The 27,777-nt window shown below is 41.8% G+C and overlaps 1 protein-coding gene across 1 annotated transcript in view; it reads right to left on the bottom strand.

Moving 5' to 3' along the window:
• TMTC2 (transmembrane O-mannosyltransferase targeting cadherins 2) overlaps positions 1-6,168 on the bottom strand; it is a 235,776-nt gene extending 229,608 nt beyond the window's left edge. Inside the window, exon 1 of the mRNA XM_039571159.1 lies at positions 6,028-6,168. Coding sequence (XP_039427093.1) covers positions 6,028-6,110 — 83 coding nt within the window. The 5' untranslated portion in view covers positions 6,111-6,168. The remainder of the gene's footprint in view (positions 1-6,027) is intronic.
• Positions 6,169-27,777: the final 21,609 nt, after the last annotated feature.

Here is a 27,777-nt window from a genome sequence, read left to right as displayed (position 1 = left end):
CTTTGGGGAAAAATGGTTTAGTATGGAGCTCTGCAGAGGGTAAAACTGGGAAAGAAATTGCAAAATTTACACCCTCTTACTAGGGAGGGACTGCCCACACAAAAAATGACACATTTTAAGTCTGGATGACTATCCTGAGACAGGATAAGAACCTGATCTAGTGGATGTGAAATGAAATCCTACTGCCATCCTGACTTAAATAACCTGCCCACAGAACAATCTCCCACTCTAAAGGAAAATAAGGAGAGTTTATATGATCAGTCGCCCCAAGTGGAAAAGTGGAGGGAGTCAAAGGCTGTCAAGCCCAAAGAGAAACAATAGGCTTTCACAATCAAGAGAAATTCCAAAATTTATTTTAAAACTTTCAGCTTAAGGTTCAGGTCTCCAGATAAAATGCTTCCACCTTTTAAACAACCATTTCAGACAAAAATTAGCTAAAAGAACAGAGAAGGAAATGGACAGTTTAAAAAGGTTTCTTTTACAAAAAAACAGTTAACCCAAAATCTGAATAAAGCCTATAAAATATTTAGAAATAATTTTTTTTAAAAATCTAACATAAAACACTGGCCCAAAGAACAGATTCACCTTTACATAAGTAACAATAACACTAAGCATCTCCACCTTCAGATTTAGTCTGTTTCTCCAACTGTGTATTTGGAGCAACTCTCACCACGGGTTGCCAGCAGTCCTGCATCAGTTTCAGCATCAAATATTTCAGCTAAAGAAAGAAACTCCATAAACAAACAGCAAAGTCTGATTCAGTCAACTTCACAGAAAAAAAGAATTAAAAAAAAAAAACTAGCAGCAAATAACAAGGGAAGGGCAAACTTCCAGACGAGGGAAGCAAAGGAACTCTAATTCATCACTCTTGCAGCTATCAGATGGTTAACAAATTGAGATGAGATACTTCTGAGCCTTTTCAGCGACTTTCACTCTGGCAAACTTCAAGGATTCAAAAGTGCAGCTGGAATACATATGGGAGATGTTGGAAAAAGTCAATCATTTGAATTTGTAACTCCATTGTGTGCTGGAAGAACTTCCTGCAGATGAGGCACATCCCATCAGTGACTCAGGGAGATTCTCCGTCTGCTAACAGGGATGAATTTATTCTCTGAACCAGCTACCAGAAATTACATGCTTTATGCTAGTGCTACATATGCAACAAGAAACTTAAAATAAAGCCTGTGGGGACATAATTTCTTTCTTGCTTTCTAAAATTTCTATACTACAGCATCTCAAATGTAAAAAAAAACCCAAACAAACCGCCCACCTATATTTTGATGAAACTAAGATTTCACATGTTGATCAAGGTGTTTCATTCAACATAATTTTTTATGTAGAAACCATTTTTAAATGAAAAGTCAAATACATATTTAGGTTATGTTCAGCATTTAAAAAAGAACTGGTACTAATAGAATATTATTGTGCCGGGTTCATCCTATTAGATAATCGGGTACTGGTTCACTCGGTTAATACTCAGATACAACACAAACTCAACTATAAACCTTTATTACACAGGCTAAGTTACTCAGGCATCTTCTCCAAGTTGCCTTTATTCCTTTATGAAAATGTTAAAGCTCCTTTATATATCTGTATGTGAAATACGTTTCATATACAAATTATCTTTATGGTGCTTTGAAATTAGCATGCAGAAGATGGAACAGAGGGGACAAAGGGAAAGCACTACAGAGAAAGCACGCAAGTCCCTGTCTCCCCATCACCAAACTCACTCCTAGAATTCAGAAGATTGCAGCTACCTGTAAACTGGAGATACTAAAAGCTACTGGAGAGGTGCACTTGGAGCTGAAAATTTGAGAAGACGACAAAAAGGGGCCATAAAAATCATAGATGTAAATTAATAATCAAATATACACACACATCAAGGAGACAGATGGCAAGTAATTTTCCCCAGTGTACTTACACTTGTTCTTCTAGTGCACGTATTTGGGTCACTTGCTAGATTAAATCCCATGTGGAAAACCCAACAGAGGTACTGTCAAATGTGTATGGGCTCGGCCTGTTTTTAAATGATGCAAGTCTGACACTACAGGGTGAAAACATTTAACAGGATTTCTTCAACGCAGCCTGGAATATTGCCCAGCGGCTTCGAAGCAGGGCTGATGGATATTTTCTACCATCAGCAAGGCTGCCCCATTCAGGCTTGCTAAATAAAATGCAGTGCAAGCTAGAGAAAGTTAGCCTGTGCTACCAAATTTCATGGAAGAGCCCCACACAGACAAATCTGTACACATTTTCCAGAATACCGATTTTGTCAATGTGTCACTGAGACAATACATCACTCAAGGTTAAAGCTTCCTACCATACTCTCCCTAAAATATGCCTTTCTTCTGAGACTTAGAAGAAAGGACCAGCACAACAGATGAGTTGTTTTTGCCATGTTCACTGTAAAAATGCATGACCTCAGATACTCAGAGCACTAAATCTTCCCCAGCCCAGCTATAAACTGACAGTGACCTGTCTTAGTCAGCACAGGCCACATGAAGGACGACAGCTTCAGTGTAAGGCACCTGCAGGTCAAATTGCCAGGTGGGCTGGTGGGGCTTAAATGGCAAGACAAAAATAGTCATGTGTAAGCCTAATTGCAGCAATGGGTTTCCCTCCTGAAATACTGGTAGATACTAGCATGAAATACAAACTGTGTGTGCAAAGATTAGCCGCCCTTAATCTGGCAAGAAACTGGATTTAACACAGTGCAACAAGCAAGATCTTTAACACATCTAAAGGAATGGAAATTGCATTTCTCTCTACCCTGTTACCAGTTTCAAGACGATTTTGCTTAGCAATAAATAAACCTTTATTAACAAGAAATGTGATCTACTGTGGCATTAAATATTTTCCCCCTTCTTTCCTCATTCATCTCTTGTTTTGGGTTACTGCATGCCACATTCAGCTTCAAATGAATAAGTAAAAAGAGGGGAAAAAATACATCTATTTGCTCCTAGCTGAACAAAGAGATTTTGAGCCGGGGAGGTGAAACTCTCAGTAATAATCTACACACGTTAACTAGGAAATATCACAGCTGTCTGTAAGAATTACTGTGGCAGGGACCAGGGTGGCAAAAGCTTGTGTTTTCTAGGTCTACATCTACAGAACAAAAAAAAAAACAACCAGAAAAAACTCCAACAACACTGGCTCTTGTCTTTAGAAACTGACTAGAAACTGACACCTGATACTTTCATTCAAAATAATGAAGAAGTCAACTGCTCAAAAATATCAGGATTGCACTGATTATGTGCAACATATCTGCTTAGCCTGAAAGAAACAAGTTAGGCAGACTAATGATAAAAAGCTCACTCAACTTCCTCAGGCTTAAAATTCATGCTGTTTCATGACTGTTTAAGTGGGTAAAGGGTGGGACACAAAATATTGAATCTTTTGATACAGAGTCAAAACCCAGACTACAAGCAAGTCTATTATATCACTGTCCATACAGTCTTTAGTTTGGTGCTGTGCTGCTGCTAAAATATTAAGTTTTACCACTGGAAAATTGATTTTGCTATAAGAAGTTTTATGATGCCACTTAATCTTGCCCAACCTACATAAAAAAATACAGATAGCAATTACAGACACGCTTTATGTAGTAAGTTTGATCACTATATTAAAAAGAGAAGAGTCTGATGTAATTTCAATATAATGGCAAAGGAAGCAGAAAAAAAGCCATGGCAATATGCTGCCCTCCTAAAACAAGACATTGCTGGTTCCCAGCTTAAATGCACAGTCTTAGTTCAGTTAAAGTTAGTAGTATGATCCATCTTCCACATGGAGGGCTGTGTCCTGCAGCTCCAGCATCGACCTCCTTTTCTACTGTTACATTTTAAGCCGACCCCTGTGGGGCAGCAAGATTCTGTGATTACAGTTAAAAGAATACTTTGGGTCTGAGAGCCTGCCTCTCTGAATAGATAACCCTTTCTAGTTCAACAATTACTAGCATTAAACAGCCCTTTCTGCCTTGTCCCTTCCAGTGCTACAATTGAAAAACATCCTAATTAGATGACCCCCACATACACAAATGCCATTAAGTGGCTTTTAGAGCACTCTAGTCAATGCCTAAATCTTAGCTACAATGATGAGAAGTACTTTATTTAGTTAGGAGGTAAACACATGAACAAAGCCATCTTTTAGAACACCTTTTAAACAGCCTGGGATTAGTACTGGCAAAATCAGTGTGTGATTATCTTTTCCACACTTTCAGAGATGCCACTCAAATACCACTTTTTTCTAACCGCATTAAAGCACACTCAGGCAAGACCAAGAGTAACCTTGACCTCGACATCAACAGCACCAGAAAGTACTTCATACTGCTTTCTATGCCTAGCCCATTTGAACTGGCCTGCAGGACAGCCTTTTAAGTTTGTGCTTAAACAACCCAGTTTTGCCCAAACATTGCAACATATGCTATGTAGTGTTATGTAAATATTCCACAGCTCCTGCAGTTCTTAACTATAATAAGCGGGTTTATAATAGCGTCACTGTATCAAAATATTCACTACTTCCTGTTGATCCAACTCAGACCTCACATTTCAGGGCAACAGCAGACTTTTCTCCTTTATTGTTTACGAACGAAGCTTCAAAACTTTGAAACAGGTTTAAGAAAAATCACTGTAGAAAATTGGAAGACTCACAGAAACCTAAAACCATTTAATTGCTCACAAGGCTTCAAGTACATGTAAATGACCTGGAGGGTTGAAGCCTGAATTGCCACATTATGTAGCCAACTCTGCTCCCAGCCGGAGACCTAAACCAGGACTAACACTTGGCATTTGCCTCCAGTATAATAGGTTTAATAGTAGCAAGCCTTGAAAACAGGGGGGAGTATTCTGGAAGCCGTGACAGATCTTAAACACGGCAGGTGCACTGTAATACCGCTTAAGGGAGGAAAATTCCAAGTTTAGTAACTAATTACTCCAGGACAGGCAGGTTATTTCCCAAGGCAAATGCCCAATCAAAGACACATTTGACCCTTTCGCATCCCATCAGCGTGCAGGGAAGTTCAACTCATCCAGCAAACATCTTCCTGATCAGGCACATCCCTCATCCCGCCTCACCGTGCTTCCTCGCGTTCCTCCTCTCACACCAAAGGCTCCAAGGCACCAACCCTGCCTGACAGCTGCTCAGAGAGTTCGCCGGCACCGTGAACCTGAGCCGCGCCGTAAGATCCTCCGCTCACACACCCGCCCAGGGGCACTCCTCCGTCCCTCCCTCGCTCCCACACAGGCACCCCCGCACGCGTGGCCAGCTGCCGGCTCCCGCAGGATTCCAGCCACACTGCCGGGACGGGACGGGGCCGGGCCCGCCGGAGCCCCCTGCACGCCCGTCCCCGGGGCAGACGGGCTCTGGCCACAGAGGAGAGAGGCTGATGAAACGCTGTCGAAGTCAATCCCGGCTCACTTTTTGGATGGTTTAATTCCAATGGAGCATGAATCACCCCAGGACGGTTAATAAGTTTAGCCAGGCGTGCTGTTCTCCCTAATAATACATTATAATTATGCATCTGTTTTAAATGCGATCAGATTAAGTCACCGGAAAAGGCACAAATCGGAATTTCCCCTGACTAAGAACAGCGCCTTTTCGCAGCTCCGGCGGGCAGGTACAGCCAGGAGAGGAGCAGGTGGGCAGCCCAAGCCAGCCCAGCGTCGCTCCCCGCCGGCGGGGCTCCGCTCCCCGCGGCCGCCCAGCGCAGCCCGGCAGCGGACAGCAACTTCCCGCGGGGGCTCGGGACGGGAGGCGGCCGGCGCCCCGCTGACACCGCGCATAAGGGATAACCCAGAACATGCCAATTTAGAACGGCGGGTCCCCTCTCGCTGCGCGGGGCTAGAGCGGACCGAGTCCGAGCTGTCAAAGCCCCGGGAGCGGAGGGTGCCGCCGCGGCCACCCGGAGCCCAGGAGCCACCGGGACCCTCCGGCGCCGCCCCGGGCACCACGAGGGGGGCGGCCGAAGCTCAGCTCCGCTCCCAACAGGTGAGCAGCCCCCGCCCGCCCACCCAGCCCCGCCGCTCCCCGCCCTACCTGTCATCGTAGCAGAAGTCGGCGTTCAGGGTGTTAAGGTACAGGGCGAGCCCTAGGGCGCTGCTCAACAACTCCGCGATCATCTCTCCGCCTGCCGCCGCCGCCGCTCTCGCACCGGGGCAGCCCCCTGCCCTGCCCGGCCTCCCGCCCCAGCCCCGCCGCGCCTGCCCCTCGCGCCGCCCGGCACCGCGGGGCGCCGCTCCGCTCTCCGCCAGCGGCCACAGCCTGACGGCGTCCCCCCGCTCCGCCGCCCCTACCCCATGGCAGCGGGGCGGTCGGCGGCGAGAGCGCAGCTGGGCTCAGCGGAGTGGGGCTCAGCGGAGGGGGACTCAGCAGACCGGAGCGGGGCGCGGCTCCGGCTCCCGCCTTCCTCCCGCGACGCCCCGGCGCTGCCGCAGCTCCGCTCCCGGCCCGCGCCCCCCTCGCTGCCGAGCCGGGCGCCGCCGCCGAGGCTCTGGGAGCGCCCGCGTGGGGCGCCCCGGGCTCCCACCGCGCCTGCGTGCGGACCCGCCCCGCGCCGCCCCTCCGCGCCCGCCCCGCGCCCCGCCCCGCGCCCCGGCTGCTGAGCCGGCCCCGCGCCCGCGCCCGCTCCGGCACCGGCGGCTCGGGCTGGGCCGCGTCCCGCTGCCAGCTGGGCACAATCAGGGCTTCTTTTCCTTCCCCTTTCCTGCTTTCCCCGTTTTCCTTCTCCTTTCTGTTTTCTCTTCGACTTCTTTCTTTCTGTCTTCTTTCTGTCTTCTTTCTGTCGTTTTTCGCTCTTTTCAGATGCTATTTCTTTCTTGACATTTTTATTTTCTCTTAGTTTCTTTCTTTTCCCTTTTTCTCTGTTCCCCTTTTCTCTTCTTCCTTTTCCCATCGTTATTTTCCTTGTTTTTCTGTTTCCCTTTCCCCCCCGTTTCTTCTTTTTTACTCAGCAGAATAGGTCAAATTAGTAGGAAAGAGAGGGGCCATACCATTGGGGATGGAATGCCAGAGCAGGGGGCTCCACACTTGCCCACAGCCTGTTATTTCTCTATCATGTAAACATCCATGGGGAGCTCCTAGCTAAGCTTACAGTTAAGCAAAATCACTGAAATTTGGCAGAGGGGGTCGGAAACAAAGACACCCCAAGGCAAAGAGTGCTGCAAGCTGGTGCTCCCGCAGTACAGTCCCGCAACTGCTGCCCATGAGAGGAGGGATGGGTATAGCCGGAGATGCACACTTTGAGTGGGACAGATAAATAGACTGGAAAGGAAAGCCACCTGTGGAGAATAATGTACTGAAACCAGAATTCATGGGATATAGAGGCATGAAGTTATGGAAAGAATTTGGGTACATCAGGCTGATTATTTCTTTTTTATAGAGAGTTTTTAAAACGTTCCCCTCCTTTCACCGCCAGCCAGCCCTTTTATGTAACTATTTCCTCATGATTTCCATCAAGTGGCACATCATGCTGTCCCAGAAGAATGGGAGTCTGTTCATCAAGCTGTGTCTAATAAATTGGGGAGCTTTTAACAAGTTTTCTTTCTCCCCTATGTGATTATTTAATGCTGTTCTTTGCAACCTCAAAATATATGAAGTGCACTAAGACCTCTATTCATGCAATGCTTAAAGTGCTCCTGGGAAGTCTGCCCCAAGTGTCACAAACATCTCAGCTGCTTCTACTTAGATTCAGGGAGTGTGTTATCACCATCAGTGGCAGTAATTGCAGACATTGGGGGAGGGTACATTTTTTTTCAGAATATTAAAGCTTTGAGGGGCCTTATTGAACCCATTAGCAGATCACATTGATCTGGCATTAAACTTTTCAGCCTGAAGCACTGAACATAGTAACCTAGAATTTAAAGAGCTGGTACTCTTTGTCAGAAGACCTGTGATCCTTCCTTTCAAATACCAATTTTCAATATGCTTCTGCACCTAGTGCCAAGATCCCAGTCATCATGACTTAGTCCTTCTTGCTGCAGTGGAATTGCTGAATTTACGCACTAGGTTTGTACAGCTCCTTCTTTGGAACATCCTAATAAACTCTGCATAAAAAGCAGTATAATTGCTGCTGAGTCATAGTGGCAGAAGCCTCTTGGTATCCATCAAAAGCATATGTATTTTTTTCTTCAAAGAGGTAGGACTACTGACTGGGGTAGATGAGGTCTGGCAGAAAAGCTTTAGAAACAAAATTGATCCTCCAGGAAAAAAAGCTTAACAAAGCCAGGCACTGTCTAATAAAAGCAAATGTCAAGAAAGGGTGGGATGAAGTGTGCAGACTGTGTAGAGAGTGCCTGTTCCCCAGGACATCCCAAGTGCTCCAGGGTGACAGGAAGTCGCATTAGGGCTCCACCAGCTTGTCCAAGTAGATTTAGCTACACTATGAGAATCCACAAAGTCTGATCTCTCAGAGACATTTCTCTGTATAAACAAAGGACAAGTTTCCTCCCAGTGGCAAGAGCTGTCTCCAGTGGAGATAACCCGCTCTGTAGAAAGATATAGATGGCAATATGTGCATGCACCACCCCACCTGTCAGCTCTGGGACTCCACAAACCAGGCCACGCTGGGGGCAGCAGACAGAAAGAGCTGGTGCAAAAACCTGGAGGCAAATTGAACATAAAAATTATTGACCCCGTTAAACAAACAACACCACAAAAGAAAACAAGAGGGTAGAAATCAAATCATGATAAAAGAATTCCTTCTGTTCCTCAGTTAGTTAAAAGTATTAAATGCATGTAGTTATGAACAGCATTATATTTTACTATATCATTGAGAGATATCAGACAACATTCTGACTCATAGCAGATTCACAGTGTGATGTACAGGAAGCAGAAGGTGTCAGAAGAGGTAATTTAGAAGTTCAGATCTGTCACTAAGCAGACATTTCAAAAACAGTCTTTACCTCCAGAAAGGCTGTGGTACTGGGGAAAAGGGAAGCGGTGTAGCGTTGTAATAACACATAATAATAACAGTAATTGTAAAGATAACTAGAGTTATATAGTCTAACAGCTGATCTACAGTGTAGAGCTCAGTAGACAAATTCACTTTGTTTTGCTTTATTGCAAATATGACAATCAAAATGATCTGTTTTAATACCAGCTGGAAAATTTCTTCATTAAAGACATTATGGGGTCTGAGTCACTGTGCTACAAGATATTTCACCTAAACAGTGCCTGAAAGATTAAGTTGTGGCACAGCATGTAGAAATACATGTCTGTCACAGTGACAGATTTGGTTAAGCGGTCACTGACTATGAGACCTTAAATGTCAGGGTAATGCATGTGGTACAGATCCCTCAACAGATTAGATTAGACACTTCAATTTCTATACACTGGGTTCATTTGCTGGAGCCTGTAAAAAATATTTGTGCCAACTTCCTTAAAGCATCTGAGAAGAGAAAGGCTAACCCCTTGAAAGCTGCTAGGTTTTTTGATTAGAATGAGGTAACTGGATATTAAATGTTACTATAGGAATAATTAAGTGGGATTTTTAATTTTTTTGCCAGTTCTTTTGCTCAGATACCATCAAAGAAATGTCGTAACGTACTGTGCCTAATTTTGAACAATCCAAATGACACCCAAAGATGTAGTTTAACAAACCTCAGAAATGTAAACTTTGGTGCATTTTGAAACACCCATGCTGTTAAGAATAAACTGGTGTTATCTAAGGAAGGAAAAAGTCATTTTACTTGATCAAAAGTGGAGAAAGTAGAGTAGAAGAGAATGCTTTAGCCAAGTGCTGCTTTCACAATTACTCACTGATCCATAGAGGTAAAGCTGTTGGATTCTGTGGGCTAGGGTCCAAGCTGTTGTTTTCCTTTCATGCTAACAAGATCATGTTAATCCTCAAAGACACCAGTATTTCTGCTTTCTCTAGGCAATTGCTTGGTTTTTTCCTTTGCTAGTGTTATGATAATAATATCAGCAATGACAGCCAAAGTAAAAATAAATTGCAACTCCAAAACTGTAAAATTTAATGAAAATCTATGTGAAATACGACAATAAAAAATAAACAGATGCAGGAAAACCAAGCACACTCAGGACTTCCATCAGTACTTGGAAGACATTTTAACTGAACACATTTCCTAAGGATGTACATTTCTGGGAGGCACCAGTTCCTACTTTAGATCAGTCAGTGGAGCTAGAGTATTGCTGCAGAGCTGGAGAGAGAGAGGGGAAGAGAGAGGGAGAGAGAAAACCGGTGCATTTTTAACTTGACCTAATCTAATTATGCAGACTCTCTCTATAGAGAAAAAAAGATAGTTAAAGGGAACTTTCCTCTATGCACAAAACATGCAGGAGCATTTGTATGACTCATAGGTGAGCATATCTCAGTGACAGAGGAAAAGGTAATTTTTTGTCTCTTCTGAATTTTCAAGGATTATTTTCTTAATATTACTCCATTCTAGACTAATCCTAATCTGCTCTGCATATTTATCTCCCGTGTCCTTTGAGATAGCTCAAAGAGAGATCAAAAAGAGTTTTTAATCCTTCTTGTTCAGAGTAAGTCGACAGTGTAAACTTACTAAATGCAGATATGTCTATTTGTCATCTGCCAGAACATGAGCCTCTTACTGTTTTTTTCATGCTTTATAAAAATAGCAATATACCAGTTTGGGATTTTTGGTTTTTGGAGTTTTTTTTGGTTTGGTTTTGTTAGGTTGGACTTTTTTGTAGTTCTTTTTATCAAAACAGCTCAAAGAAATACAGATTCTTAAAAGATGGCTCTGGAAGTAAATTAGAATTAACCTAATTCTATATAGGTGGAAATCAAGGCAACTGGCATTTGTTTCAGTTTATCCAAATCATATGAGAATTTTACAGCAGAAGAGGAATCTATCCGAGGTCCTGGCCATGATTCCAAGTCATTCATTTGCTTTCATCATGAGATCATCCTTCCGTTCACAGTAATTGATATTTCCTTAGACAAAACACAATGGAATTATCTCAGGGATTAATTTGGCCTAGGACACTAATTCTGTAAAAAGTCCTGCTTGACAGATGGATGCCTGCAACATAACCAAGAGGTCTGTGCTGCACAGCCTGGATTTTGTGCAGGTGGAGGATAGGGACTATGAGTTGTATATCACATCCTGCCTCTCATAATTTTTTGGCAGCTGTATTGCCCAATAGATGGAAAAGTTTCATCAGCAGCTGAAAATCTGTTCCTTGTCATCTTCCTTCCCATAGAAAGAAGCGAATCGTTGTCCATAAGTCCTCTACTTTTCAGGGTATTGACACTTCCCCTGTGATGCAGATGTTGAAAGACAGTTTTTACTCTAGATCTATCTACATCTGCTTCATTTGTCTTCCAAATGCACAATCTGGGACATTGGCTGTGAAAATTGGACAAAAAATTATACATCTCTGTGACAGCAAGATCAGATCTTCATCCCACAGCAGAGCAAAAGCAGCCAAAGATGCAAGTGTAATTTCCACCTCAATCCCTGCAGATTTTCTATGGAATAACCTAATTTACTTCTTCACTTCAGTACAATCCTGGCTTCCTGCTGTACAAGCCTGAAGTAAAGCCAGGAAAACCACGATTACTCTTATTTTAGAGGGAATATGTCAACATTACCAAAACATATCTAACACCAGCAGAAGCACAATTTTCAAAAGTTAAATTAACTAGGGAAAATTGTTATAGGGAGTAAACCTTTGAACCTCTCTAAACAGAGTCAGTTTGATTTTTCATAATAATATTGGAACAAAATGACTTTTTTTACTGCAATATAGACAAGCCCAGAGAGGATAATTCAAGGAGTTTTAGGTTCTTAATGAACAATATAGCAGAAACAGCAACTAAATTAGCAGGAATTAATGTTTCTTCTCATCTGCTTACTCAGTTTGAGAAACATCTTCTCTGTATACATAAAATTCTGAAAGAAAAATTCAGATGGCCTCTGTCTCCATGCCTCAAAATATAATTAACACATGCTAGCAATAAAGACACATTACATTTAATTTTTAATGGAGTAAATACATTACTGCATTTTTTGTGGTTTAAGGACATTGCTATGTTGATTTAGAGGTAAGGCAATTCCTTCTTTTATTTTCAAATATGGTAAAATGCAAAATATGAAAACGTGTGAGGGGGTTTTGTACACATGATTTGTATCAGAAGTTTAATCAGTTCAGTGGAGCATTCACAGCTTTTAAGTGACTGCAGTGACTCAGGAAATCCAGGTGACCCAGATTTCTCCCCTGCTGTGTCACACGAACAGATAGATACAGAATTGTATACTTTCTGTGAACAGTGAGTCAATTGCTTGGCTACTGGCTATTACATATACATGCTGGATTCCAGTTACAGTGATGTGTGCCATAGGATGCAATGAAGTGAAGGTTATAATCTCCAGTGTGCACACCAGAAATAAAATTCCTTGGAGACTATTCCAGCACTTTTCCCTCCCATGTACATTGGCAGAGAGGAGAGAATTCCCTGTGTTTTGCAAAGTACAGCTTTCTAATTTATTTCATCTTTTCTTGCTTTTATTCTAGTAATGTTTGCTTACTTTGTTTGCTTGGGAAAGTACAGCTTGGAAAATATACCTAGCTCTAGCTCCCATAGAATTTACCATCACCAAACTGGCCCATTTATACCAAGGTCTTTCCACACTGGTAATAGCAAACTTGGACTTTGCTCAATCTCTAGTGACCTTGAGGAAAATTTAGCATCATGAGATTGTTTTTGTTATAACTTTTAGATAAAGTTGGTAAAAGAATGTTATTCCTTTCTACTTCCATTAGGAATTTTTGGAAAACAACAATGTCCTATTAAATACATCTCATGGAAAATACTGACTTCTTGTGTTAAGGCCTTCATTTCGTTTCCTGAATCTGCTAATGAGTAAAAGATGCAACCTGCACAATCAACAAAAGGATTTTCCCATATGCTGGCTGCCATGTGATTAAATCCTTATTTTGTAGGGCAGGTATGTTGTCAGAGATTTTGGATCATGTTGGCAGCTGGTATAACTTGTCATATCTTCAGCAGAACTGTCACAATTTCAATCATCTAGTGTCTATTCCTTAATACAGATCGAGGCATGAAGAGAGATAAACAGGTCTAGAGAATGTTGACATTTTAAATTCCTTCCTACCATATTTTGCACAAGAAAGATCATTAAATTTGGCTATGTAAATAGAACCCAGATTTTAAAATAGCCAGGTTCTCTTATGCATCAAGGACAAAGAAAGATATAAACCAGAATTATTGGCTTTCTGTAATATTTTATATTCAATTTTCTCTTGTTACATTCATGCCAAGTAATTGCGTGCACATGTGTACATGCGTGGTCCTTATTGCGCAGGGTTACAGCCAGATTCTTGTTCATTTGCCAGAGCTCTACCGGGGGTTCAGGGAGTTGCTGCTGCGCTCTCCTTTATTCTGTGTACAACAATGAATGCTCCTTCCTATATCTGCCAAATGCATGGTTTGATCCCATTGATATCCATTTGGCATCAGGCTGTTACTCACTAACCCTTCACCACAGCTATTAATCACATGCACATGCAAGGTGGGTCTGCTCAGTCGTCTTGTGTTATTAAAGCCCATCACCAAAATACGTAGTCACGGGTGATTCCTGGCTCTCCAGCCTATTCCCAGCGCCGACAATGTATAGACCCCTCCAAATCACCAGGCATATTCCAACGGTTTTGAGGAAACTGCCTTGTCCATTACCTCAGAGTTACCCCTCTTTCCCTGGACTCACCCTCAGCACTGCACTGTTGTACATTGCAGCATATTTTAGCAAAGGACTTGGAAGAAACCCACACATTTTAGAATGCCATTTTGAAAATTTAACTGGCTGCAAATTCTTCATTCTTCAGATGATTCGATCTCAGAGACTTGCCTAATTTGGGCCGGTTTAGACAGTTTCCATTAGCAGCAGCAGATGGTAGTTGGCTGAAAGGTTCCTGTGACACAATCCTCTGTGTGTACAAATAACCCACAAACAACCCACCAAGTACTGTTTTCGCCTGGCCATGGCTGAAATCAGATAAGAAAAAAGGTTCTTTATTTGCAATTCCAACCCTTCTTCAATAAGAATTCAACTTTGAAAGGATCCTGACAAAAGTTAGTCATGAATACTGCCAGATAAGCATTGCCCCAGGGCTGCCAAGCAACACCAGCCGGGCAAAAGGGCTACCAAACAAGACTCCAAAAGTGCTGCTGGCAACCCAAGAGCTTTACCAGCGAGAAGGAACTGAGCCATGAGCCGATTTTGAGAACAAGGAGCAAATCCTTAGCTCACTTACATTGTCATTGCTTCGGTACAAAGACACCAAAGCTGGCTGCCCGTCTTACTTGGGCTATCTGTATCTCCATCTTTGCCATACACTCTATGGGGAGAGTGCTGTAATATTATTTATACACACACCAAAAAAGAGAAATGTCTAATTTTTGCACATGTTTGAACTCAGCTTCAGAGAAAATTTCTGATAGTCTCTATAATGTGCTTTCTAAAAGCAAACCTTCAGTGGCAAAACATAAGGAATAACAAATTATTTTCCAGCAGAAAAAACAAGCTCTTGTCACAGGGACACATTTATCTGATTCATATTCTCCAATGTTCACTTTTATTGCAGCTTTTAAAGCCAAATGGTTTAGTTTGAGTTTATAAGTTTTCTGATGTTTAAAGTTTGGCAGTGGATAGACAAAAACACTCACATAGCAGAGGACGTGATGGAAAAAAAGGGAGAACAGGGTTGGAATGGTCTTCCTGCAATGCTGAGCTCAGGGTCCTGCTGCAGGCAGTTCTGGAGGCCAGTACCCATTATATACTGTGCCAGTTTCCCAGTTATATTCCTCGAGGTGTTTCTTCTGGTGTTCCTATCACAGAATCTGGTGCCTTTGAATGCTTTTTAGAGCATTTAGGGAGCTCAGAATTACAGAAACAGATGTCAAACATCCCTAATTCTCAGTGTAGCCATTAGAAATCATGTTTTCTTAATCCCGTTGTCAAAATGGAGACAAGACAATCTTTGCCACAATTAATGTCTAGAATTTTCCCCAGCCTGCTTTGCTTATCAGGTGAAATGGTGAAGTGTTTGGGAAGGCCTCCAAAACCGAACAGCAAGCTCAGCTCTACATCCTCAGACAGATATGTACTCATCACCACTAGAAAAAGCACCTACTTGGTGCTGTACTTTTAGCAGGTCTTAAATGCCCAGTGCACTGCACTGCAGCAACAACCTTTTTATCCTTTACATGAGGAATAAATATGTGTGGCTGCACAACTTCAGAAAGGAGGAAACTTTCGTTTGTTGAAAGAGTTTGAGGAACTTAGAAAAACAATAATTTAAAAAAAAAATAGTATTGCTGTCAAAATTGACCTTTATTCTAAATGAAGAGAAGTGACTACACAGCAGGGAGGGCATGGCTGCCCACCCTTTGCATTAATCACTTCTGCTGGAAAGTGCAGAGGGGAGTGATTAAACCAAAAGCAGTGTGAGGATGGCATTCTAGAAAGGGCACAGAAGTCCCAGGTCCAGAAGTTCCTGGTATACAGTAGAGGATGATATCACTTCAGCAGGCAGTTGCAGTTCAATGCCACATTGTCAAATTTTACTCTGTAAGTATATAATATAACAGATCAAGAAAGAAGCATGTTATTCTTTCTAAATCACAGGGATTGAAAGGTAATAATTTCCTCTGTCTGTCTTTCTTCCTTTCTGATTGCAGTATTCTCTCTCCTCAAATCCTAAATAAAGCTACAATAAAGTCAATGGTTTAGAGTGTCTTCCAAAATGGCTTTGAAGAATTCATCATGAATTGATGAAGGAGTTTACTTTCAGGCAGTATTTTAAGTTAGAGACATTTCATAACAAAAAAAGGAACTGTGTTTGTTAGCAGGTGCAGAGGATAACTGTCTCTTTTCACTTAGAGACACCCCATCCATTCTCAATCTGCTTTCAAGTTTGTTTGAGATTATTTTAGCAGTGCAGAGACTTAGGAGGCTTTAGAAAGCCTGTGTTCCTGTAGTTTAGAATATATACTCTTGGTTTTGGGTTTGAGTCCAGTGGAATGCGGAGTTGTATTTCTTCCCTTTCACTGTTTCTCTTGTTCTTAATCTGCATTGATTTTTCCCCTATAATGCAGAAAAAAAATCAATTTTCCATTATGTTTTTTAATCAGTCATAGTAAGATTTAAATGGTCCTGGACACTGCAGGTAAAAGAGCTGATAATCAGTTGGGGAGTTCTCTCATTTATTACTCTGAGTTGACAGGGGGTTAAATTCTTCCCTTAGTATCATGGCTGAGGCAAGTGGAGCAGTGGTGCCTTGCATCCAAGTATAGTGCTGGCCAGAGCAGAATCTACCCCAGAGCCCTGCCAGGTGCTGTTAGAGACAGTCTGCCATCCTAGGGTAGCTCACACTGATGACTGAGACATCTAAAAAGAAAGAAACAGCTAGAAAGAGGCAGCAGCCTGCTGTCAGAAGACTTTAGAATCGGGAAGTGATTCTCCAATTCTAAGTATTTGTTAGTCACTGGCTGGGAGACCTTGATCTGCTGCCATATTACAGAGACAACACAAGAAGTGCTGAGACAAGGGCTGCCCGTGCAGTGACTCACCCAGGGCCTGAAGCAGCTTTCCTCAGAATCAATGGGAGCCTTTCAACTGGTTTTACAGCAGGAGTTTGTTCAACAGCCACCACTGTGTGCTGGGAATTATCTGTCCAGTGGAAAGTGCAGTGAAAAAAACAAACATTCCCATATTCATCATCCTTGACTGACAAGAAATGAAAGGATCCTGGTAAAATAATACTGTTTCAACCAGCAAAAAAGACACTTAAGGAATCTGAAGACTGGGATAAGCAGATCTTTTTCTTTCTTGATTATTATAGTACAGGGTCAGAAGACTGCTCTATGTAATAACTCTCTGTGGCCCAGCTTCAGTTTCACTACTATGAGTCACCCTCAATTGCTCTTAGGTAAGTGCCAGATGCCTTCTTATTGCTCTCAAGCTTCAGTTCAGCAAAACATATAAGCATACGCCTAAACACTTTTCTGAATAACAATGATTGTCACACATAATTAAAATTCAAAGCACAGTTAAATGCATTGCTGAATCAGGGACTTCATGCTCAATATGAGTGATTAAAGGATCATAATCTAATTGTTTTTGCTGACAATGTGACATAATTTTTCACTGTACCTCTGTAAAATTTGGACATGAGCTTAAAATTAAATTAAAGAACACCTTTAAACTAGCTAAACATTATGGTACTGAACAAAAACCAACAAAATTAAGGTTCAGGTCTCTGCTGGAAGCAAGGGAATTTAATTGTTCCATTAATCACACTTTTGCACTGAATGACATTAAAGTGTAAAATATCGATCAATGGTACCTTCGGTGTAAGTCAGGGCATTTTACAAATCTCCATATTCTGTGACCTCTCTACTCTGTACCTCTAAAAAGAGACCAGTGCTGGGCACTCTCCTGTTGACTGGCATCTACAGGCTCTCAAGGCCATTTTCACAACCACTGCTTTATTTATTTATTTGTTTGTTTGTTTGTTTATTTCAGATATCCGAATGGTGTCATAGGGATAGTAGGGCAGATCTTAGGAAAAACATGGCAAAACAATTAAGAAAATGCTGCCCCTTGGTGGTCATTCCTTCCTTATCACTGCTGAGTGGCAAAGGACTGAATACTAGTCCCTGCTTCCACCGTGTTTTTTCAGGCAAATCCAGCCAACTTCCATCACTTTTCGGTGTCAGTCTCCTCTCTGACTCACATACAGATTTTGCTTCGCCTCCATGGTGCTCTGGGTACATTGTAGAGGTATGCGTGAAACACAAAGAGAGTTGAATCCTTCCAAGCAGTTTGGGTATAACACCCGTTACTTTTTGCTTTGGCAAAATACCAAATGTTTCTGCTGTGCATGGCTTCAGACAGCACTAAGTTGCTAGTAGCAATCAAAAAAGGCAATGCTTTTCTGTAGGGATGTTCTGGCAGATCCCACAATGTAGTTTACCAGCCACTCAGCCCTATCAGAGAAGTCAGCTAGAAGTTATACCATTAGGTTAACTGCGTGTACTGAGAGCAGCAGGGTTACCCAAGTCTCGTAAATCAAGGTTACATGTTTAGTGTTTTACTCTGTTTTGCAGTATGTTAATTTTTACCAAAAAAGCATGTGACACTCTTATGTGCTGCAAGTTTATCTTGTGCTAGTCCACCTAGTGATTCTTTCTGTTCAGTCCCGTTGACACCTCAGTAAGTGTTACTCTTTCCCCAGGCACTAGGTCATCAGGAGCACCTGCAGTCTCGTGCAGCTGCACCACTGTGGCTCACAGCCAGTGTGACCCTTAGATTTTCTTCTTCATCATTGGGTGATGGTGATCCAGGGGTGAGCATCTACAGACACCAATCACTTTCTGACATAATCCCAAAGACTTCTGTTTTCCTTAACTGACAGAGAGCTCTTAGCCAGCTGCCCTGCTTCATAAGGTCATTTGCAGGACAAACTGCTTTCAGACCCCAATTGATCTTACAGACCACTTTCTGTGATGGGTAACTGTGGAATGGGTATTTCTGTCTAGCTTCAACTTTCCCTCCTGCTGCTCTGCTTTTCCCCCCTTATATACACTCCCCCAGGGATGCCACTTTCACTGCTGGCATCTGTCCTGATCCATCCTTGAGAACACGGAGCCAGGGTCGCCCACATAATTCCTGGTGCTCTGTGAGGAAGTGTCTGGGTCCCTCCTGGATATTGCTTGGCCATCACAGCGATTTTCCGCTCTCAGGCACATCTTCCTCTGCCAGCAAGCACACTTTGTGGTTTCCTGTATTTGGCCATTGGTCTAGACCACATGAACTCCTGCTATTGTTTTGTTGCCTGCTTTAAGACCTTTTGCTAGGACACACTTTTACCACACCCAGATATTGTTGATGCTCTTTAAAGACTTCTCATATGATCCTAAACCATAACAAATCATCCCTCCAGGCTTTGTTTGTGGTTCTTACCTCATACTTCCTGCTCTTGTATTGCTCTCCCTCCATCAGGAGGATGAAATGACCAGCCACAAAACTCTTTAATTCTATTACTTGAATCTAGCTTTGTGACCCCTCAGCTCAGCACCTGCTGCTTGGTAGGCTGAGGGTACCACAGGCACAGCCCAGACTGTCTCTGTGAGCTAGCTCTCCAAGTTGACAAAATTTCATTTGTCAGGCCAAAATTAATCCCAGTGCTCATGGGTAGTTTTCCCAGAGACATCTGACTTGTGGTTGCTTTCCAGCATAGTTCAGAGAATACCCATAGTCTCCACCAGCCCAGTGAAACTAGGTCATTTTTAATTGACATGTCCTGTCTGCCTTGAAGGCTAAATGGCTTCTTCAGCTACATTATACAGAGGCTCTTTATCGTCTTGAAACTATTCTAAAAACTGATGGACAGAGGTATTCCAGCTTCTAGCCTTTACTTGTGGGGTGGGTAAATCATGCCGGCTTCTTAATCCTGGGCCCTGTACAGTAGATTTTTCTGTGACACTCAGAATGTCACCAAAAATACACATATTAAAAATACTTGAAAAAATAATAAAAATATGTATTTATATATGAAAATACATATATTTTCTATACTATGACACCACACTTCCCACTGCACACTGGCCCTATCCTACCCAGTTTGGGATGTCCTTTTATAGGACTGCAAGAACTGATCAGATCATTACACTGTAAAATGCTTAGGGGAAGTGGGGAAGAAGAGGATGGTGATGAAGGCAGAGAAAAATTGCATACCCCACTGCCAGGAGTAAATTGTCACAGGTTAGTACTTTCCCAGGGATATGCCTGGGCATCCGTTGCTGCTCACCACAGTGGAGCGCTGTTCTCTTTTATCTCCTTACAGGCCTTTTAGCTTATTCCTCCAAATATCACTATCTCTCAAAGTAAGCTGGTCATGTAAGAGTTGTAGCCACTCTAATATTAATCTAGCCACAGCCACAAAAAAGCCTCTGCCATCTTTGATGGATTGCATTCCCTAAACATTCTTCATTCCCTTATAAACAGTAATGATGGCGGGAAAAAAGTATATTTTTTAAAATGCATTTTACCTGAGTTCAGCTTAAGGTGATTTTTTCACAGCCAAAAAAAGCAAACACAAGCTCCCAGGTCTACTGTTCAACAGGGAAGTCTGACACACAGTACCCATTTTGAGTTTTAGTCACTGTGTTCTTCAGCTGTCTGTCATGGGAAAGAACTTTAACATGGATCTGCTTCTCTCCATCTTCAGATTTCAACTGGGTAGGTGTAAGTATGGCACAATGACTAAAGGAAAGTGGCCTTTGCGAGATATGGACATTGTGAAGGCTGAGTTCTTTTCATTTTGGGAAGGGACATTAATTATTTTCTGATTTGTATGATATTTGCACATACCCCCTACACCTAAAACACCACACACCTAACATCTATGCATTTAATATGTGAGGATTGACAAAAAGCAACCCAGACCAACTGCTTTGGATTGTGTTTTCCATGATGATTGTCAAGGCAAGAACCAAGAAAGAAGGAGTTAAATATTGAAGTATGGTTGTAGAGGCTTTATGGTCCTCTGGAGCATGGCAGAAGTATGAGCCCAGTTCTGCATTTCCTGGGGTTAGTCTCTATCTAACAAAGCCTCACGGATAAGTGTCCAGCCTGGCAACACACTTTTTCCATTAAAAAGCAAGTAGCTGGAGTATCTTCTCTTGTACACCCAGATCTCCTGGCAGTAATGAAAGACACCAGGTGTTTCAAGGTTTGTTGTGCATTGCATTATTATTATTGGTTATTATTAATTATTATGTAGTGTCTACTATATATTAAATTTAGACATCATAATTTGTTCTTCGTTACCAGATTTTATCTAATATCATCGAGCTTTTTATAATTCTAGTTCTATTTTACTTTGTTTGTTCAAAGGCAGTTATCAGAAATACACTGATGACACAATGACAAGTGGAGAAACAGGTAAGTTAAATGACCTGTGCAAAAATTCTTGGAATTCCTGGGTCTTAACTCTGATATTGATTTAATTTAACAGAACAAACCACATTGTAAGCAGTTTTAAAATCTTTTAAACTTTGTTTCACTGTGATAGGGGAAGATAACATTTTCTAAAATTCTACATCTTGTCTACTTTTCAGTGCTTATTTCAATAAGAAACGCCCACATTTCCAAAGATAATAAAATGCACATCAAAGCCTTATCATCAATGTTTATCAGAAAATCCATAGCTTTAGAATTTATACAAAAAAACCCCACAGTTTATTAAACTATAATATCTGTAGTATCACTTATATTCTTGTATAATATGCTTTATCTCAATTGTTTTCTCATGGGATGCTTACATGGATAGAGGAAGCATAGCCGATTCTAAAAGAAGGTTGAATGTAACTCTTGGGATGTCTTCTGAAAGTGATGAAGAAATGTACGAATATGGTGACTTACCAAATTTATGTAACATAAATTCCAGACACTTGTCAAATGAATAGTCACTTATGTCAAACACACACATATATTTTCCCTGATTCAAACAGAGATTCCACACTCCTGCTTGTATTTTTAGTTTTAAAACTAAAGAAACAATTTGATGCGACCACAAACCTTTTGTATGTTAGATCAAATTAATAATTATTAACAGACCTGTTAAATCAGCAAATGTGTTAGTAATAAATCTGCTGTGCAAAAGCAGATGTAATTTTCTCAGGTACTGTAAGAGTTATTTATGCTAAAATATTTGACAAGTTAACTGATTAAGCGCACACAAAAGAAAAGTGCAGAAGAAGCTCTCTGATGTATATTTCCCAATAGAAAATTTACCTTTCCTCTGGACTTACCTGTTAGTTGTACTTTCCCACCAACTTGGTTTTGTCATATGAAACCTTATCTCCATCCACTCTATTAGGAACAACTCCATTCTTATGCTACAGAATCCCATTTTTATGATCATGGAGTCAAATCTCAACTTGGTGTTAATGGAAGTTTTGTCTAAGTAAGGCCTCAGTGAGGCCAGGACTTTGGATATGGCCCAGTTTCGTTTCGTAATTAATATGGTACTATAGCTACAGTCCATATTTACGAAAGAGTCAGCAGGCGTCAGGAGGCAGCTGTGTGGAAAAGAGGATGGGGGAGAATCAGTACTGGCAGTGCTCATTTTCCATCTCTCTGGCCCTGATTCAGCAGAGCACTTAACCACATGTTTAATTTTAGGCGCATGAGTAATCCCATCTCTGCAGAGCAAAGTGTGTGTTTCGTTCTCATTGACTTTAATGGGGCTACATAAAGACCCGTCAAACCTTGTGTGCTGTGCGTGACACTTTCACCACTGCCTCCACCTTGCTCGCCCCTGCAGCAGGGCCTCTGGTCTGAATCTTTGCAAAACACCAGAGCCCCTTTTGCTCTGCAACCCCATGAGCCTTATGACCTTGTTCCACCTAATTGTGTCCTTATAGGAGTATCTGGCCTCCAGGAAAATGGACTGGGAGTAAGTGGGAACTATGGTATTTATTCAGAGCATTGTTAGACCAAAACCAACCAGTTTCATCTTATTATCCACCTTATGCAGTCATGCTCAGCACTTTTGCTGAGTCAGGCTCTACCATTCTAATCACCTGAGATTTCTAGTAAAGATACTCACAGAATAAGCTGTGTTGTAAGACACCCACAAGCATCATCGAGTCCAATCCCGGCCCTGCATAGGACATCCCTAAAAGTCACACCATGTGCCTAAGCTCTTGAACTCTGTCAGGCTTGGTCCTGTGACCACTTCCCTGGGGAGTCTGCTCCAGTGACCAAGAAGTGAAGAACCTTTTTCTAATATCCAGCCTAAAGCCCCCCGACACAACTTCAGACCATTCCCTTGGGTCCTGTCAATGATCTCTACAGAGAAGAGATCAGTTAGCTATCCCAAGTCTGGATAAATAAATAGTCCTGATGGACAGTACATTCTCTACTCAGGACACATGCTTAGACCAAAATAAGCCCAGATCCACGGTTCTGCAAGTCCTATTTAGGAGTCTAATTCTGCAGTTACAGAAGTCAGTGGATGTTTCCAATAAAAATAGGATCAAGGTAGGTCCTCATTCAGTTTAAATATTTAAGCAGATGCTTACTTTAAGGACAAGATTAAGTCTCTTTGAAGTCACTGGGAATGAAACACATGCTTAAGTACTTCAGTGAATGAGGGATCTATTCCAGCTTTGGATCCACAGTACTGGAAGGTATCAACAGAAGCAGTCCAGCAATTTCCTGTTGCTGCCTACATCTCTGGCTGCAGCTATGGTATTATTATCAGCTTATTTTGATAAATATAGTATTCTTCCCATTTCAGTATTTTTTTTTCTTTAATATGGAGGGTACTATAAGTATGTCTACTATAAGTATCATTTTCTGAAGTGACTATGCATGGAACCTGATGCTGGTTTATTCTACTTCAGCCTTTCTTTAGATTTTTGCCCTGGCCCATTGATTGAATCATGACAAATGATTTCTTGAGCATGCTGACTGCATTCAGCCCTGGTGGCATGTTCAAAAGCCTGCTTGTGATGGCTGATTTCATTTTCAAAACTTGCAGGGGCTATTTATGGCAAAACAAAAGCCCTTTAACAGATACCTAACAATGGATTTGGCTAGTTAGTTCATTTACTGTGCAAAAGGGGAAAACAATCATCAGCTCTTTCTGCCTCTTATGTTCTCTTATGAAATACTACATTTGGTTTTGAGTCATCAGCTTATCAATCTTTCATGCCAAACTGGCTTTAGAGGTAAAGACTAAAATCTTTACTATAGCTATTATTGCAGTGCCAGTCAGGAAAAGCCAGCATGGGATGCATAATTTGGCAGTCTGCTGACATAGAAGGAAGCACTTTTCTCGCATTGGAATCAAAAATAGGCTTTTTGACTAGAGATCCTGGGGGGCTCTGGAAATGTCCAGGATCAACAGACACAAAAGCCCTTATCTCTGTTGAATAAATCCCAGTGTACATTATTCTAATGTCAGATGTATAGGAGTGCAAAACTGTACCACAGTACATTGAAAAACTTTTCCTTCACTTGTGCACAATTAGAGAATAGTTTGACTTTGTAATTCGATCTGGGTCAACATAAAAAATACTTAATATTTTGTTTGGAAACTTATTGTGTATGGACATATACAAGAGGCAATAGCTTAAAGTAAATACAAGTGACAAAGTCAATAAGTAGTATTTTCAAGGCTGACAAGGACTCAAATTTTATAGAAGTAAAGCTGTCTATTGGGCGTAGAAAAGGCACTAAAAATTAGGGATGGATGACATCATACTATTTCATTTCAAGCACTGCATTTTTGGTTTGAAAGTTCCAGCCTTCACAGGATTTCTCTTTCAGTTTATTGCAGTTTGTGGGACTAAAAGAAGCAGAGACTGGGAGAGATGAAGAAAATTACCAAAAAAAGTACATAGTGTACTGTGTGTGCAGCCATACACCAGTTCATGCCAGCCTAGCCAGGGCACGTGGCCTCCTTCAAACAAAACACAAGTACATTTTCTATAAAGAAAGGGAGTGTTTCAGCAGAAACTTCTCCCCTCAAAAATGTTTCAGCCATGAGAGAAAATATTTATAAATGTAAACAAATTCTGCAAGCCTAATCATCCATCTGTGAGATTAGTTACACTGAGGACAAACAAAACTATTCAAAGTGCTTGAACATTAAAAAAAAAAGCCAACAATCAGTGGACAAACTTTTGGTAAAGACAGACAGCCTGTAAATTACAGTTCACAACAACAAAACCACAAACCAAAGTTCTGTTTTCAGTGCTAATATGCATTTGAGACCTTTAAAAATTATTGCAAAGATATTTGTACGCCTTATAGTCTCTGATGTTAAAGGGAATTAGGCATGTGAATGCTTCTGAAACACTGTACAAGATTCAAACCACTGGTGATATTTAAATGGCATTATATTATATGCACACTTCCAAATAAAAATTTCATGTTACTCTGTTATTCATTTAGGCACTTTTTAAAAGCATCTGATTAGTCATTTTTTCCAAGGTGTGTATTCTGATGTACGTTTTAGTCACATTAACTGACTCATATCAACAATAAATAGAGATTTTAGCCATGCTAAAGATATAAGAATACCACATTTCTCCTTATCAGGTTTGGGGCCAGCTTTGGGTATTAAAAAAAAGGTAGCTCTCCTGCATCAGAACCCCTACAGTACCTTTGCTAGAGGACCTGTGTTGGCTATTCCAGAGGCAGATGCATCTCAAAACACCACCTCATGGCGAATAAATCTGTGCTTTTGCCTCCTCATCCCATTTCTCTGTGGCAGCTGCAGAAATAGGAAACCCTGCTGCCCAGGCGTTCTGTTTCAGTGTTTTATTTGGGGTCTGTGAAGGCTGATGGTCTGATGGTGAAAGTGCATTATTGAAATGAATGAAAATGAAGGTCTCTGAAGGAAGACCAGTGAGAGGTCCACAGTTCTCCCCAGAATCTCCTAGGATGTCCCAAACTACCCTAACGGCTCCCCTCCAATTGGCGTGTCTATGCCAGTACACATCATGCATATACTGAGCTCATTCTCAACTCACAGGCTTTGTTTAGAGAAAGCTGGCAGGACTGGGAATATCTTATTTTAAATTGTCTTGTGATGGAAAATGATATAGTGTGAATACCAGAGGAGATGGCTTTCCTAAAGTACACTGAGTTGAGAGACACAGGCATTGTCAAAGGCAAAGTTTTTTACTGTTCCCTTCAAAAAAAAAAAAAAAAAAAAAAAGGAAGCTGTTTGCAATATGCCGGCCCTGAAAGCTGAACCAAAAATAACAATAATACATAGACCCTCTGGTCACAGAGTGAGTACTCTGTGAAATATAGAGGATATAAATACTGCCGTTCCTGCTTGGGTTAGGCAAAATGCTGAAAGATATACAGGGAACATAAAGACAGCCCCTTCCATCTTACTCTTTAAAGTAAGATGACAAATAAAAAGTGTGCTTAAAGCTCTAGGATTTGTTTGGAAAGAAAACAAGACTTAGTAAGTGGCTTTCATCCACTGTGTCCTCCAGGGCAGGAAAAAATATTTAGGAATAAGGATGCACACCCTCTAAAATTTAACCTTCAAAATCTAGGACTTCAGCTTGAGATTTTCAGGCAATGGATGCTTTCACACCCCATCAGTATGGTGTGCCCACCCCCGGTTTGCACAGGCTTGCAGCAATGTGCAATGTTTGGCTGCTCCTGTAGGTGCAGGATGGTGGGACTAGGAAGCAGACAGCTGAGGTGCACTCCATCAGCACACGGAGGAGGTATTGCAGGCACTGTAGGAAGGACAGGAAAATGTGGTTTTAAAGTGCAAATATTTTCAATTTTAGTTGATCATTAGCCTCTTGTGCCAGGAACACCTGATCATTCTCCGTGAAATGTACAGTTCACCAACCTGGCACTTTCATCACAAAGAGAGACCACATGCCACTGTGAAAGTTCTCAGATTTCTCCCTTGTTGCAGAACCCAGTATTTTCTGTATTCATGGTCCTCTGTCTGAGTCATGGAGATAGGTCCAGGGCAGGCCTAAGAGGGAATCCCATGTGGAGTAGATTATAAATAACACAAGTCTATATTTGTAGACTCTTTGAACCTCCTAGTCAATATAGAATTAGGCTGCTTATTCACTTCCCTTGAAATCCATCCTCTGGACAAGATCTGTGAACTGATTTGCCTATTCTGAACACATTCATCCAGGAAGCAGCATCTGAAAGAACCCTTTGATTTCCATGCTGATTTCTGCATATGTTGACTAGACAATAAAAGGAGAGTGTTCAGTTCAGCTAAGAAGGGACATGGACTCACATCACAGCGAATGATTTGCAGACTTTAGTGGTCATCTGCTGAAGGTGGTGGCGGCAGTTTGATGGAAGGGGGAGAAAGAAGAAATATCAGGCTTTGTACGTAAGAAGGAGACAGAGAGCCAGGCTATCTCATTGACATATTACTGCCTACTCATGGCCTCCATCATACTGCTCTCTCTTCAGATTGTGCAGCCGAGTGGGGCTTCAGAAGACTTCTTCAATGTTGTAGTGCCAGAATTATTTTCCTGGTTTTCCAGGCCAGGCTTGGTGTACCCTCTCACTCGCAGTAACACTAATCTAGTATTTTATGCCCTTACTTTAGCTCTCATGGTGTGAGGGTTGGGTGTGTTTTAATGAGCCTCAGCCTCATTAAAAGCTTTCAGGAATGTGCAGGAACTGCTAAACTTCCTGCTACATGAAACATTTTCCTATGTCACTGCCCAGGAGTGGGCGAACATCTGGAGAGCAAGAGACAGTCTGTTCAATGAGTGTATTTGGCTCTTGGGCCCTGTAATGGAGGGTGGAGAAAAAGAATCCTCCTGTCTCTGGCATGGAGCAACAATGTGAACTGGCACTTCAGGGTATTTGTACATTCAATAAGGGCTCTCCATGTCTGTTTTAGACAGCCCCTTGTCAGGACTTTGTCCTCAGCTGGGCTGCAAGCTTCTCACAGGAGGTGCTAGAGTCTGTGCACCATTCTCCCACAAGAGATAGCTTCCTGTGCACTGAAAGACACAGAAGATGCCAGTTAGGATAAGTTAGGATAAGTGAAGGAACTAGGCAGGCAGACAGGTATGAGTGTCTGTTCTGGGGCTTGAGGATGGGCACCTGGAGGTCCAAGTAGTGTTAGAGCTGAGGACAGAGCACAGGACTGCTAAGGGTTGCATTATAGACCAAAAGTTTGTGAGCTGCTGCCTCAACACATCCCTGCTGCCTTGCCACTACAGCCACTCTGACTGGGTACTAG

The sequence above is a fragment of the Corvus cornix genome, chromosome 1A (assembly GCF_000738735.6).
Source record: "Corvus cornix cornix isolate S_Up_H32 chromosome 1A, ASM73873v5, whole genome shotgun sequence".
Taxonomy (NCBI): Eukaryota; Metazoa; Chordata; class Aves; order Passeriformes; family Corvidae; genus Corvus; species Corvus cornix.
This window is presented reverse-complemented; position numbering and strand designations above follow the sequence as displayed.